Here is a 16,577-nt window from a genome sequence, read left to right as displayed (position 1 = left end):
ATTTATAAAACAAAGTTAATTTAGGGCCCACCCTGCTGGCACAGCGGGTTTGGAGCACTGCACTGAGAAGCTTAAGCCACTTCCGCATGAGTTCAATCCCCACCTGCCCCGGAGGAGGTCCACATGACGTGGAAGACCTCTCCTGGCCCGCCCGCTGCTCCCCTCAGCAGTGTTCTGCTCCCCACTCTGTCCCTGGTGAATCCTCTCACCCTCTGCATCTCTGGCCTGTACCCCAGTTCTGTATGAATAAATAAATCTTAAAAAAAAGTTTATTTAGAAACTTTACTGTTATTTTATAATTATATACATTTAAATAACTGGTACAGTTAAATAAGATCTAATTCTAGTCACATAAATCAACATATAATTACCTTTAAAAGACCTAATAATCTTCATTTATTAACCTCCATCATTTGTTTTCTCTACATTTCTTTACAAAATACTGACCATGTTACACATCATCAGTCAATTTAGAATGCTGCGAATCAGTAAACATATGACTCAGAAAAAGAAAAATTTAATAAAGGTAAAACAGACATGCATTACCTATGCAGATATAGCTTTGAAAAAGACAAAGCACCAAGAATGGCTTTGTGTTATGAAACAAAAAACTGTAAGGCAAACTAAGAAAGAAACATGAAGCTTTAAAACCTCCAGAAAACAGCTCTAACTTAACAAATGATTTGTTGTAATTTATTATTTTTGATCTTAGCAAACAACTAACACGTGCACATCCCTATTTCCCCACCTGGACCCCTGGAGGCCAGGTGATTGAAATGCTGCTTTTCAATATTAGAACATTCAGACCTACTTGGGGGGTAGATCTCTGTTACTGAGGTGCACCCACTAGTATGCAGATTTGCAGTACAAAGAAATAGGCTCATCCAATCATCCATCTTCAATTATTGCATCATTTTCTTTACCAATCACAGCCCTTCAATGACTTTCAATTGACAAGAGGTGAGTTTGCTTCCCTTGTGGTCACTCTCTTCTGCATGCAGTCCTCTCCAACTGCATGAGGCCTGGGAGCAAGCGTAGTATCCCAGGGGAGGAGGTACAAAGCAGGGTCAAGTGTACTCATTACCTCTTTATTTTGAGTTATTCTAGTTCTATTAATGTAAAGCAGGTTGTTACATGAAATCTCCAAAATAGGTTCCGTGTTTTACTTTCTGTGAAAGACACAATTACTACATTACCCATAATTATTACCCATAATTACTGTGAATGAGGCTGGCACATTATGACTTGGTTGTGGCTACCATATTTGGTTTCCAGGAGGAGTCAAGCTTCCATGTAATACAGCCCTCCAGGGACAGACTGCACAGTCAGAGGGACCCTCCGATAACACATTGCTCCCTCTCTCCTTTACTCTAAAAATAAATTGCAACCACTTTTTTTCTTTGTTCTAGCTACAAAGATATAAAATCAGAACTGGACATAATAGTGGGGAGAGAAAATGCTTTAATCTCAGCATTTAATCTCTTGGTATTTTCTGGACATTTTATAGCACATGTGTTCCCTTGAGAAGTATAACTGCCTATCAAACAAATAATAAGGTCATAGAAAATTAACCCATTAATAATTCAAGAACACTTTGAAAGTCAGGTGCCAAAGCATATTTGTTTTAGTCTCTATAGAAAATCAGTAAAATCATATCAGATTTCATTTGTAAATTTTAAAAGCTGTGTTAGAACAAAGTGACTTAATACAGATGATGGATTTCCTTAAAATGCACTTGTGGTCCTATATTGATCTATCTGATTCAGCTATCTCAATTCCACTGACCAAGACACAAATATTTTAATGACGAATGCTTTCAGAAATACACAACTCATAACCATGCCTCAAGAAGACAAATCTCCAAGAAAAAAATATGATAAATGCCAGCCAAATTCCTAACAAAATAAGTTACTCACTGATATTATGGTTAGCTTTAAACCAGGAAGATGAATAATTTTAATCATAGGAAGTTTATATAGAGTAGATTTAAATTAAAATATTAACAGTTATAAAATTTATAGATAATAATCAGAAGAGAGGAAAAACACTAATCAAGTAGGTTAGTAACATGAAAGATGATCAAGATTACACTTGAATATATTAGCAAAGGAAAAAAGGTATCTATTAAAATACCTAATTGTTCATTACAAGAGCAACAGTGTTGTTTGTTTCACAGAATAACTCATACAAATGTCATGAATTAAGTATTCATTTCTACTCATTACATATGCTGTAGAATATATGTAAAACTATTTGCTTCTCCCCCAAGGATTTAGATTTGAGATTATTTTTAAGGTAACACGGGACTAAAAAAGATACTTTTTCATGCTAGACATAAAGGTTCCTAACTGCATCCTTTTACTCATGCAAAGCACATGGCAAAAGGCACTAGAGAGCTCAGTTTAAGAACAATAGAACTAAGACTGATGTGCTAGTTTCTCCCTTAACACTATACTCAGCAGTTTTCAAGCACTTAGCGGAGATGAATAGGTGTGAAGAATCAGGTACTGAAAAACCATTGCCTAGGAAATGAGGCCTCTTTTGTTTTTTCTTTAATCTTTTGCCTGACTTGATTGAATCTCTGAAGAAAGCAAGGATACAGAAGCAGTAGGGAAAGCATGCCACTCGGATTACCCAAGGGAGACACTCATGATGGGGCTGAATGAAAACAGATTCTGGGGAGAGGCCTGGGACAATGGTCATAATCTTCAAAATTCTTTTGAGGTGTTACTGCTTTCAAAGAAGTAGATTTTTTTCATGGTAATGCTATTTTCTATAAATGGGCTCATCTGTCTCTCAAAGATCTTTTACTCATAGCCAAGTAAAACACTTGACTATTTAATATTATAATGAAATATTTGCACTAATATATACATAAAAGCCAATTCACCTAGCAGGGAAAAATACAAGAAGAAAATGATAGAAAAATAGGAAAAAATATACATGGGACCCTTATAACCTATATTCTTGAATTATATACATCTCTGTGTGTATGTGTGTATGTTATGTAGTATTTTCTTAACTATCACAGGGATTGTTTTGGGTAGGGGAAATAGACAATAACCATGTGATACATTACTGAAACAAATTTTTTTGACCTGGCCTCTTAAGTAAAGGACTTCTCAACTTCCAAGGCATTGGCATTTGTCCGTGTTCTCTTGCCTGCCTGTTTGTCATTTCACAATCATTTTCATGCTTCCATTTTTTTCTACCTGTGAAAGTGTGCATGAAACAGTTCAAACACAGGGAATTGTAAATGGACATGGACTGACCAATATCCCATTGGGTGGAGCTTCACTCAGATGTTTGACAAGAGACTCAAGAACACTAGCGTCCTACATGCAAATCTCTGTAAGAGTGACACAGACTGCATCACCCTACACCACTGTTCCATTGCAAATGAATGGAGTAGCACTCAGGAGGGGCTTGGAGAAAACACAAAGTATGTGAGAATGTTCATGTGACTGTCACATCAAGATAGTTACATGGAAAGACAGCATTTTTTCCCATGAGCAACTTTTTTTTTTCTTTAGTCCAGATTGTCTACATATGAACACTAACATTTTTAACAGTATTTAATGAGATGTTGATAAAATCTGGTATACAGTCTTCCTAATCCAACTGGAAATAGCATTTATAATTTTCAAAGTTCTTTCAAATACATTACAATCTTCACAGAAATTATAGAGAAGGAAAAGGACAGGAGGAGGTCTAAAATGCTTTACATATCTTAAGTTTATTAGTTGCTATGTTTTTTATTTAATGTCATTCCTCTTATATGCATTATATTCCTCTTTAGGATAAATCTTTCTGATCTAGCATCAGAAGTAGATGAGCGTCCCCTAGTAATGGAGTTGTTTATGTCTAATGGACACTAGGATTTGTGTGTAAGCTTGCTGATTTCCACTGGCTCCTAGGAAGCAGAGTGATCACTTTATATGCCAACTGGTATACCTTTCTCCATGGTCTTTTAAGCTCTTAAATGCTGGATATTTCTCTGCCTCCCTTGAGATTTAGATAAAATTGGTTTGAACTTCCTAATTTCATGAACAGTAAAAGTTCCAAAATTCACATCTTGATATGTATTAATTCAGTGGCAGTCGGGTTCAACTGACCTCTTTTGCCAACACAGGCTATTTAGTCCTTTTTAATTTGCATAGAATCAATGTAGCCATATGACCTACTTCCTGTCCTCCTGAGATCTGAAGTAAAACATATATACATTGGGTATTCTTTTATAACTCTCATTTCTGGGGGAGTGGAGATACATTGTGGCTGAGTACCCATGGGTCTTTGCATTCCAACACATGAAGCTGAGCTCATGTTCACCATTTTAGTTGACTTGTAGTTCTCCCACCTGAATACAGAGTGACTTTTACCCTTAGATGATGTGAGCACCTACTTGTAGAGTAATCCTCAAAGGAAACTATTTCTTACTCCAAGGACAACTCCAAAGTATTTCTTTTGGCTAAGGCATTTCCCTTCCCCAAGAAGATGCTGGCACTATTTATTAAGGTAGTCTAATTTTCTTCATCTCATTATTTTTGAAAGTGTATATTAACATCATACCTCATTTCTACTTTTCCCCTATTAGTTATAGCTATATATCTTTGTTGATTGCTTTCAATAAACTTAAAGTAGGGGGTAAGGTATAAAAAAAACAAATACAGTGATGGGTATTACTGTATTTTTCTTTTATGAAAGAGAAAAATTATGCTCCTAAAAGTTAGGTAATTTGCTCAAAATCAGGTAGTAAACATCACAGTTGAATCTGAATCAGTTTAGTAAGGTTCTAAAGAGTTCTTCCTTTGCATTAAACTACTAAGAGATATGGGTATGAGACCTCTAAAATGCTTTGCAAAATATATATGCCATCTCCCTCTCCTACCCATCTCTGCAATCCCAGTTTTGCTATTTCCAGATTTAAATGGGAAGTTGAGGGGTGAAATGATTTTTGCACAAAAATGGACAGGACTTTTGATATGCTACAACTATCTCCCCTTTTGATACCTTCTTCAACCCTATCTTTACTATAGTGAGATACAGATGGCCAACAGGTACATGTAGAAATATTCATCACACTTACTGTCAGGGAAGTGTAAATCAAAGCCTTAGTCAGACACCACTACACACCTGTGAGAGCTACCTGTATCAGAAAGACAAGAAACAAGAAATGTTGGCAAGAATATGAGAAAAAGGATTGCATACTATACAAGTTGTATACTTACTGGTACACTGTTGGTGGGAATTAAGATAATCCCACCTCTATGGAAAATAGTATGAAGGTCTTTCAAAATATTAGCAATGGACCTACTATATGATCCAGCAATTCTACTCCTAGGTGTATACCTAGAAGACCAAAAAAAGAATATAAAAACATTCATTTGAAGGGCTATATGCACTCCTAAGTTCATTGCAGCACTCTTTACAATAATCAAGTTATGGAAACAACTTAAGTGTATAAAGATAGATGAGTGGATGAAGAAGATGCAGTATACTAGAACGCTGCTTAGCTTCCTGCTTCCTCCTTCCTCCTCCCTCAGAATACTACTCCACTCTCTCCCCGTTGGAAAAAAAAAAAGAAGAAGAAGAAGAAGAAAAGAAATTGAAATGCTGTCATTAGTAACATTAGGGGATTATGCTAGCTGAAATAAGTTAAAAGGAGAAAGATAAATGCTAAGATGATCTTACTCATGGAATACAAAGAAACAACACAAAACAACAGACAAAATTAAACCAAAACAAACCTAGAAGCCCAGCAAAACTGAGACTACAAGTAGGGAACAAGAGAGGGGTTCCAATATGTTATCGTAGAGGATTACTGCTGCTTTGGCTATGAGTGTGTATTTAATTAAAAAAAAGAAAAGAAAAAAAAGAATCACAGCTCTAGGTCCTTAAATTTTGAAGGACTCTCTGGGGTGTGCTCTGATCAAAAAATTATGAATATATAAAATAGTCCTTGATGTTCTTTCACAAAAATGCAAATGTGAAGAAATTTGAGGCATTCAATTACCACCTTAGCCAATATAAGTAGCTGATATCGAAAATTGAATATGATAATATGGCATAATCTATCCCTCTTAAACACTCAACAGAGAAATTATTTTTATGTAAGTTTAATATTTTCAATACTTATGGTTTAACATTGAAAATACATTTCAATATTTCAAATATCAATGTCTTAAAGTGTTGTGGAAAGTCTTTTGAAAATAACTAAAATCAAAGCAATAGTAAATGGGAAACTAAAGAAAAGTATTAAAAGGTAATTATTACCTTGAATGAAAGTTATCTTGGTAGATCCTAGCTGTGTGTGTGTGTGTGTGTGTGTATATATATATATAAAAGAACTGGGGTATAGGCCAGAGCACAGGGATGTAAAAGAATTCACCACACAAAGAGTGAAGAGCAGAGCAGACAGATTTACTGAAACACATTAGTAAGGGGAACACCGGACAAGACAGGAGAGGTCTGTTTCACCATATGTGAATCAGCAACCTGGCCAGAAATTGAACTCAGGCCTTAGTAGTGATAGTGCTGACACTTAATCCCTAGGCCACCAGAAAGGCTTATCCCTACTTCTTGAGGAGAATTGTATTAAGCATTGTATATAAGCATCTTATTTTACACCACTAAAATGAGGTGTAATTATTGGCCATATTTTCTAGATGAGGAAATGAAAAGACTGAAAGTAATATAGTTGCCCAAGATCAGATAACTCATAAGTGGAAGGACAGGACACAGAGTTGTTTAACTCCAAAGCCCATGCATCACTGCCTCTTAATATTTATGATGTGGCTAAGTTTGTAAAAAAGATGAGAAAAGATGTTTTTGTTTTGCCTTGACACATGGATCAGTTACAGGATTTCATTGGTGTTAAAGGGATTTCAGAAAACTTAGCTAACTGAAATCAAAGAATGTTTCATGAAGAGATGACATACTAGAGAAGGGGGAAATTTGAAGGATAGGTTGGGTTTGGAGGGAGAGAGAAGAGAGTGGAACATCCCATGTAGAGAGATTAGATGCATATATTTAAGAACAGAAAGATAAATGACAAAATCATAGGAGTGAAATCTGGTTCAGGAATCATGAGTATTAAATCACAGGAATTGAAGATATTTAGGGTGAGACACAATTACAGAGTTTTGATCCCAAAAAGAAAAAAAAATCATTAATTATTTATTCATTCCATAAATATCTAAGGATGTCTAGTATATAAGTGAGGAAAAATGAAGAAGACAGAATAGTAGGCCTGAAGGGTTCTGTTCAGTCCTGTACCCATCACTATGAGGAATGTATCCATGCCAATAACATGTCAATAAAATTCTAGTTCTGGCAACAGCAATATTCAGTCTAATACTTGCAAGTATTTTTAAAGAAACAGTGACTTAGGTAAGGCTATTTGGAGCAATAACATCTGAATTTTTCCGATAAACAAGATAGTTACCTTCGCAAATGAACTTAAATGTTCCAGAATATCAAAGATCAAGGTGGGATTATTTATGTTCAAAATTATCGTTTTTATAGAAATTTTATGTATCAAAACACTTAGACTATTTTCTTTGAAATAGAAATTATATTTTGAAAACCCTAATGTCTAGTTACACAATACTGGAAAGGTAATTTTCACCCTAAAGCATTTATTGAGCACTTACTATGCCTCAGACTACTTGCAAGGTATTTGCCAGGAATGAAAATATAATGATGAAGGACATGTGTAAGACAATCTATAAAAAGAACACTGTCCTCAATGAATTAAATGCTGATTCAAAATGGGAGAACAAAGCAGTTTTCAAGGGTAGGTGATTCTAAGGGATGAAGAGGAATGACTTAGTGCCCACAGTTCAAATTCAACCCAAGTTGTTGTCTGGTATATGTCAGAGGGTACCAAGAATGTGATACAGAAGAAGTTTAGTTTTCCCAGAAATCTACAGCTAATGGAAAGACCTGGGAGAGCATAGGTCTACCACTGCCACTGCAGGGCTACTTCATCCTCCTCGGCAGCCTGGATAACCATTCACATGCTTATCTTCTAATTTGTATATTGAGAACTTCACACCAAACTATTGTTGATACTGGGTGGAGACTGGATAAACAGGAAGGGCTTGAGAACTCTGAACAAGACAAGAGCAGGAAGACATAAGGGCCACATACACGGGTACGTGAATTATATTTTCTCAATTACTCTGGCTGTTTCGGCACTAGTAAGTCCTAAGTTACCATCTTACCATTTTAATAGTCTGACCATTAACATGAAGGCTTAGAGAAAAGGAATTAATTGAAACATCTAAGTCTGAGATACTAAGGGATTTTTGTTTTGATTTTACAGGAAGAGACAAGTATTTCAGCAAAGCATCGTTTCGATATATTGTTGATCAACATACTATTTATAAATATTCTCCTTAATTGAAGGATAGCTACACCCAAACAAGACAGAAATGAGTAAATCAATATGATAAGCTATGAAATATTAGTTTTATAACCATGCCAATCATTTTTTTGTTCAACATCTTCATCAGACTGTGATGAACACATACACACAAGAGAACTCAAAGACAGGGAAGAATGAAACTTCCTGATAAATGATAGGACTAGTGAGTTCAATGTAGAGGTTTGAAGTTGAAGCAGAAATCCCAAAAGTCCAATATAAAGTAATCAAGAAAATTGAACCCCCTGAATAATGAGACAACTGCCAAACTCAAAGAAAGTGCTGATGATTAGAAGAGATGAAAGGGACTTATAACATTTCCTAAACTCATGGCACACTGTAGAGCTTATAATTGGCCTAAAAATTATAACTCTATTTAAAAATTTCCCTAATTTACATTTTATATTTATCCTTTATTCCCCTGAGTTATCACAGAAACATAGAAGAGAATTTAAATTTATAAATATTTAAAATAGGTTACACTAGTCCTGGTTAAAAGCATATTATGTTTAGTTATTTTTAGTAAGTTTCCCAGAGACTGGTGACACTTTCAAACAAACTTCAAAAGGTTTTGAAGAAATCTTTGTGAAAGCAGGTTACATATATATGGATTTGTGACATTCTAACACAAACCAGAAAAAGGTTCCTATTAAAAAGTGAGCAAAGCTGAATCATTTTGCTTTTTCTTCCCACTGTGATTTTTATTCACTTGAAGATAAAGTTCAAAGCAAACATCTTAGAATCTTAGAGCTTCTGTTTTTCACCCAAGAGCTATTTCCAGGCAGCTTAGGAAATCTCACATTTCCAAAATCAGGTCATGAAATTGGAGCTGCAATTTAATTAATATGTTCATAAAACAGCTTCCACCACTACAAAATAGAAAACAACAATAAAATCAATTGTATTCTTTGTAGTCCCCCCAAAATACAATCAGTAGGAGAAATTCTAATTACACAGTAATTCCCAATTTAGTAATTAAGAATTCTAGCATCTTTATCACACCTTTGTCCCCTTCCTTGACAAGATACTTTGTGTAATGTTAAAAGACAAGGAAAACATCCTTTATTTGAAGGAATGGAGGAAGTAAAGTTCGCGGACCCTAACATATTGACTTTATATATTCATTCATATCACCACTTTTCCACATGTCTGATGTTCCATACTTCCTTCTTTGGTAACCTTTCCAATTCCCCACAAAGACTGTTCCATAACATTACTAAACTTTTCCACTTGTCCCCCTTTGAACCTGTTTCTGAGATGTGATCTTGAATTCTATGTCTCAAAGAAAACAGAAACCATGAGACCAAACTTTCCTTGGGTTCTCCTACCACCCATCTAAGCTCTATGTTCTCTGTGTCACTCCTTCCCTTGCTTCCTCTTGTCTTTAGAGGAAGCCATGCTCTACACTACTTGTCCAGATCCTGTATCTGGATACATCTATTGGGATGCCCTCCCTGACTCTTACAAACACTAAGTGTTCCTTCCTAACTACTGGCCTCTCTTCCCTTCTCCCTTCTCTTCTTTCCTCATATCTCACTCCAGGCTCCCTTCTTGTCCAACATTATGAGAGTAGCATGCACTATTTTTCTCTGCTTTTATGTAAACCCAGAAATAAAACTTACTCCAAAGACAGCTCCATTAACAGATTAACTCCCTAAAAACTATTATCCAAAGTGTTGCTAATAACTCCCAATTCTCAAGTCCATCAGATATACTATCGGCCCCTCATATCTTGTCTCTTTAAGGGATTTGCACTAACTAGTTAAAATTATTACTTCAAAAAAAATTGTTACTTCATTTAGACTCCCACACTATTTTATATATACCAATATGCCCCCCTTCTATATGTTAATTATTGGTTTCCATGGCAATTTTCCCCACTGGTCTATGAATATATCAAGATAGTACTATTATCACATTTATGTCAGTAACTCAGTTGCAATCCAATTTACAACAAATTATATCTTTCAGCTGTTCTGATATCAAATATATTGGACTATATACCGCTTAAAATGTTTCTTTGGCCATTTGATGTTAGCCTTGATTTCTACTTTTTACCTACACAAAACATAAATTTGAAAGACCTGTAATTAGGATGTTTTGCAGAAAGAATGAAGATGGCAGCAAAATCCCAAACTTGTATGTAATATTGGCATGTACTCTCAAAACATTTTATCTGACTGTCATTCCTACCCTCCGAGGTGGTGGGAGAACCCTGATTGAGGTAGGGCTAGGGCCATGCAGTTAGCTTATGACCCAATACTGAAAGGGTGAGGAAAGCAGAACTCAACTGTGTTCACCTAGCTGAGTGCTCAGGGAAGACATTTGCTTTGCACAGAAGCTCTCTATTCACCAAGCATTTCAGTCTACATTTCTAATTCACCCTTATGAAGTAGGGCAATCCTCCTTCTACCCAGAGAAATACCTTCTCTTAATTCACAGAGAGGATTAAAAAAAAAAAAAAAAAAAGATTCCAGAGGCCAGACTGGCCCAATGAACAGAGCTCATCTCAAATTCCTTATAAACTTCCTCTATCTGAGAAACACTAACAGAGCAGCTTAGGTGGTTGAAGTATAGGACATAGTCCTACCACTAACAATGAGAGTTTCTCAGGAAAAGACCATTGACATCCATTGGACATGACATGCATATAGCCAACTTGCTAAATAACAGGATGAATCTACTTCTTTTCTCTTGTCTGACTGACCTATTACCCAGAAGGTCCATAGCTGAAGTGCTCAGGCCTGTGTCACAAAACAATAGTGAATTTATAAGACATTTAAGATTTTAAATCAGCCAGCCTTTGTTTGGAGTAGGTTCCTTTCCCTAAATAATAGATGTGTGACCTTGAGAAATGTATTCAGTGTCTGTGGACGTTACTTTCCATAACTGGGAAAAGGTTCAGGTAATTCCCACCTGCTTCATTAAATGATATTGTACATATGAAAACATGTAGCATAGACAGAGAGCTGACCTCTTCTATGAAGTGCACAGTAATTACCTTTAGTACCTATGTTTTAAGAAATTCATTCAAGAGATGTTAGTATGATCTTGTTTAACAGTCCCAATAAATTATTATTACCAATGCGCTATGAGGTTTTCTTCAATAGACTACTACTTAACATGAAGTGGTTAACCATCTGTATGTAGCAGTCATTTTCAAAAGTGAGGATGTACTCACAGAACTTTCTCAAGGTAATGTAAAGCAGTGACACCAGAATGAGTATGGCTGGCATCCCTCTAACAACTAAAAATTCTACCCAAGAGCCCATCAAGTAGTAAGCATTATGCTTAGATATATATTTTGGAGCTGTTTTCACAAAGATGGGATAAAAGCTGTAACAATTGGACAGGGTACCAATAAGCATCAATGTATGGGTGTGGTGGAAAAGGTGAAATGTGGTTATAGAAAAGGAAATGAAGAGAGAAAAAAAGAAGGAAGTAGAGTGGAAGGGAGAGCAGAGAGGGAGGGAAGAAGTCTTCAGCCTGAGGCAAGTGGGGAACTGACAATTCCTTCCTCTTTGGATTCTTCTTCCTGTCAGGATTCTGAACTCTTCCTTTATTCTTTTCTTGCCTGTTTATTTCTTAACCATTAGGCACTGGGGAAGCATGTCAGCAATAGCCAAAAGGCATGCAGAAAGGAAATGAAAAGTGGTGAGCTTAATTAAAAAAAAAAATCCCAGATTCATAAAAATGATCCAAAATCATTTTTATCTGATAAAGTTATTTCTTCCTTTCTCCCTTTTCTGGAAATTGTCTAAATCCTTGCTGTCTTGGGCCACCCACTTAGCCCACTGAGGATGTAACATGTCAGCAGTTTAAAGTACACAAACTATTTTACTACAGTGAAAAGTTGCTGAGACTAAAAATTATATTTAACTTCCATAAGTTGTGGGCATAAGATATCACCAATGGCAACTTTCCTCCTCTGTAATTTCATATGTTAATCAAAAATTCTAAAAAATTGAGACAAGAACATGAGTTTTTATTTTCATTTTTAAATTACAAGGTATTGCTAGAAAAATTGAAGAAGAATACAGCTAGAGGCAATAAAAAATACTGAAATAGAAATACAAGAGAAAATCATAAGCTGAATATGATCAGCATTTCATCTAAAGGAAAGTCTTTACAGCATTACATCTAAACCTGAACTTCAGTCTTAAACAATGGATGTCTTTACTATTGAGCACCAGAGATTTATAAACAGGATGGGTTTCTATAATTATGAGCTACTAGATGAAATTTTAGTTCCTAGAAAGCTGGCTTGCATTTCCCCTTTCCCAACTAGGCAAGAAAACTGTTCTTAAATTGCCAGGCTAACAGTATATTCTCAGAATTAGCCAGAATAAATAAGAAGAGCTCTATGGTACCTAGGTAAAATACCAACTGAGGCAAACCCTTATCTTTGTTTGACGTGGCAATCAAAAGATCAAAAAGTGCAATGGAAAAAGTCTTGGCAATAAAAATCCTCTAGCAAATATTTCTAATGTAGCTTTAAACAAGAAAAGCACATTCTTCATACCACTCTTTCGGCACTCAAGGAGTAGTGTTCTATTAAGACACGTAATAGGACCACTTATTAACTTTAACTTGTTACCAATAAACACTGAATTTGTCACACCATACTCAACTACCAAGACACCAGTTCCAGGGCAGGAGGCTGAGAGTCCACAGGGGGCACTGTGCACATGCCCTATTTGAACTGTTACCTCTGAAGACCACCCTAGCTCTCCTTTATCTCAGTGTTGCTCCTTCTTGCTCCTCAAAAAGCAAAAGAGAAACAAAAAACAAAAAGACTCTATGACCGGCCTAGCCACATAGAGCCTTCATAGAGATGAGCTAGGACTCATGAAATCAAAGCACACATCCCTTTACAATGTCTATTTTCCCTGGCACTGGACTGGTGCCAACCTCTGACCAGCCCTTTCTGGAAGAAAAAGATGTGCATGAGAGAATGAGAAAAGGAAGTCTTTGCAAATTAAAATGGGAGCAACTTGACAAATCTTTTCTTGTGGAGCATGATAATTCATGAGCATGGACTCTAACCCAATAGGACTCTTACAGTAAGACAAAGGGAAACAAGGGTTTCTGTCAGCAAACACCTAGAATCTCACTGCAGTGCTGAAAGGTGAGGTTATAAATAAGAAAAAAACAACAACAATTGGGGAAGTTGAGAACCAAACACAACACTAATTGGGTCACATGGAAAAAAACACCTCTTTCTTCCTTTTGAGCTCATCTCTTACTAATGAATCCTTCTAAAGGAGACAGGCAAGAACATGTATCCAGAACACTCACGCTCACATCGGCTGACCACCACCATAACAAACTGGCACGTCACGTAGTAAAGAGAATGGAAGGTTACCTAGCTTCAGGCACAAAAGAAAACCACCAGCACTCCCAACTTCTCTATAAAGCTTTCAAACAACAAGCACACACATATATGCATTACAGATCTACAGAAGCATGAATAAGCACATTTTATTCCAGTCAAAAGTAGAGGTGAGCTAATTTTATTCCAGTCAAAAGTAGAGGTGAGGTAAACGCAACAACAGAAAAAGGTGATGATAATGTCAGGCATTCAAAGAATATATGCATTCTACCTACTGCAACATAAACAAATGGATACAAACAACAGGACTTAGGTAGAAGAAACATTATTGCTTTAAAGCCAGATACGTTTAGTAGAAATGAGAGTGGTCATTTTCCTCCTTGGGGCACAAAATTAAACCTTTAAGAATTGCATAAGGAATAGAAGAAAAACATACTTGACAAATGCCTACTACGTGCCAGAAACTGTACCCAGGACATTTTAATCTCAGGGATAGACTGTGAGTGAGTCTGTGAGAAGGACGAGCTTTATTGCTGCTGTCTGACCCTCACCATCAGGGTCTGCAAAGTAAAGGTACCAAAGCTCCCACTGAGGCAGAAACTCTGGTGATGTACTTGGAAGTGGGCCACTGAGGTTTGCAGACATGTCACCCCAACTCCCTCCCAAGCACACTGGAGACTGGGGATTGTGGCTCTCGGCAGCAGCAGTAAAGGAAAATACGCCACAGCATCAATTCTGGATGTAGCTAGCATTGATAGAAAATGGGTACCTGACCAGATGACAGGGGAATGTCACCCACCTTCCTTGCAACTGATTTTCAGCTAAGAAGCTGAAACCTGAAACCTCTGTATCAAACCAGCAGGTGATATTAGTGGAGTCTTAAGTTATTGGGGAGCTTTTACTTGAGACTGTCATAATGGCAGCGAGAAAACTCTCAGAAATCTACATTTGATATCTGCTACTTATCCTGAAACTCAAAAAATTCACCTGAGAAGTACACTTTCAAATCAGACACATTAAAGTCCTCAAAGCAAGCCATGTTAGACACAAAACCTTCAATGTGCCTAAATTATACATTCACAAAGTTTGTATCTAGACAGCCCTAAAGGTGAGGTAAATACAAGTAATTTTAAAACAATGAGCTTTGCCCTTATAAAACCCTCAGCAATTAATTCTTACACACATTTAGTCATACACTCTAACAAGAAGCGGTAGGTGATGTCACATGTTCTGGGACCTAGATACATTGCATCGAACCTTAATATATGACCAAATATCAACACATTAAGCAAGTTTTGGGAGAGGCTGGGCACTTCATGGTCCATGCATTAGAATTTTATTAAATTGTTTCATTTTGGTAGAAATATCTTTTGAATAGCTAAAATAATCCTTAACTGTGAGTCAGCGACACATCTTAGTAGTATTTTCAAATTGAGTCAACATTCTAAGTTCTCCCCTAATCTTCTTTTGGAAACTAAAAAAGACCTAAGGCCAGGCAAATTGATACTGGATGTCAGAAATACATGTGTGTCCTTCCCCAGGGACTCTTCAAATAAAAGAAAACAAAACAGCAGAAAATAAATCCCAAACCTTTTTTATTTTATTTTATTTATTAGATAAATAGTTGCCATTCTCAAAGTTGTTGGGTCTGTTTTTTTTGTTTTTTTTTTTTTCTCTACGAAATGTCAGCTATTATAAATGCCCTCATACTTGACTTCTTATTTGGGGATGCTTTTAAATGAACAAGTAATTTGTTATTGCATAACCCTTACTTTCTCAGACAACATTTGGTTTTAAACATGTTTTACTTTCATCCTCACGAGATACCAATATTCTTGTTCAAGATCATTTTTGCCTCTGGTACCTGTCATAGGATTTTATAATTCTGAGTTTTACAAACTGAAGGGGGCATTGATTACTCACCATATCCAGGAATGCCTTCTAAAAGGGAAATTATTCACGTGCATCATATTTGCAGGTCTTCTCTCATTAATATTTTTCTTGTCTCATATGTTACATGTAGTGATTTTCATAGATGAATTCCAACTCTCCTCTTTGAGCAGCTCTCATGGGCAATTATTGCAACAAGTACTGAATTCCAAAAAAAATCCCTCCCCAAAAACAAACAGCAACAACAAAAGCCTTCCAGGATTTGAAGAAAGAAACATCACAGGGTCCATCCATTTAGGTGCCACCAGTTAGTCAACACACTAAAATCGCCAGTTCAATCACTAATCCTCAATGGTGGCAAATATTGTCCTGGTAAAATCCAACTGCCTAGAGTATAAATTAATGCATCCTTGCGGGAAGGACTCTGGAATGTGGAAAAAGAGGAGTCAAAAGACAGTTTCTTGTTATCCTCGTTAAAGAAGTGTTAGAAGGGAAATAGAAAACTTCAGGTCGCTTTGCCATGCTGTCTTTTAGAAATGAATATTGCTTTTTCTTCTTTCTTAGGCACATATTCATATGTGGTCACTTTAACGCAGTGCTGCCTTCTGAGACGTGTCAAAGACCAGGGCACAGGGGCTAGAAACCATGTAAAGCTCAAGGCAACTTCTTCCCAAAATCTCAGATTTGCTGATTTTCAACTGCAAAAGTCAGAAGGCAATGAGCGATTTCTGCCTTGCAGGAGAGGATTAGCATCACGACTTCAGAGGGTGCTGTCATGAGGAAATTCATTTCTGCTGCCTAACCCCATAATAAGGCTGTCTGCTCTCTTTAAGTAAAATGACTAAGCTATTGATCCTTTCACTGCAGAAATCCCTTTAATTTGTTGTTATCAAAACCATGTGTGGGCTTTTCATATTTTGCCTTGGAAAG

General features: G+C 36.4%; 1 protein-coding gene across 2 annotated transcripts in view; it reads right to left on the bottom strand.

Moving 5' to 3' along the window:
* Positions 1–16,577, bottom strand: part of PDE4D (phosphodiesterase 4D, cAMP-specific) — a 650,481-nt gene that overhangs the window by 480,673 nt on the left and 153,231 nt on the right. Inside the window, exon 1 of one of the 2 annotated variants that reach the window (XM_004678293.2) lies at positions 15,681–15,824. The exons of the other annotated variant lie outside the window; for it this stretch is intronic. Coding sequence (XP_004678350.1) covers positions 15,681–15,727 — 47 coding nt within the window. The 5' untranslated portion in view covers positions 15,728–15,824. Of the gene's footprint in view, positions 1–15,680; positions 15,825–16,577 lie in introns of those variants that run through there. 2 annotated transcript variants of the gene reach the window in all.

This window comes from Condylura cristata, unplaced genomic scaffold, assembly GCF_000260355.1.
Source record: "Condylura cristata isolate star-nosed mole 26May11 unplaced genomic scaffold, ConCri1.0 scaffold00007, whole genome shotgun sequence".
Taxonomy (NCBI): domain Eukaryota; kingdom Metazoa; phylum Chordata; class Mammalia; order Eulipotyphla; family Talpidae; genus Condylura; species Condylura cristata.
Note: the sequence above shows the minus strand (reverse complement) of the source record. Positions and strands in the feature narration are given on the sequence as shown.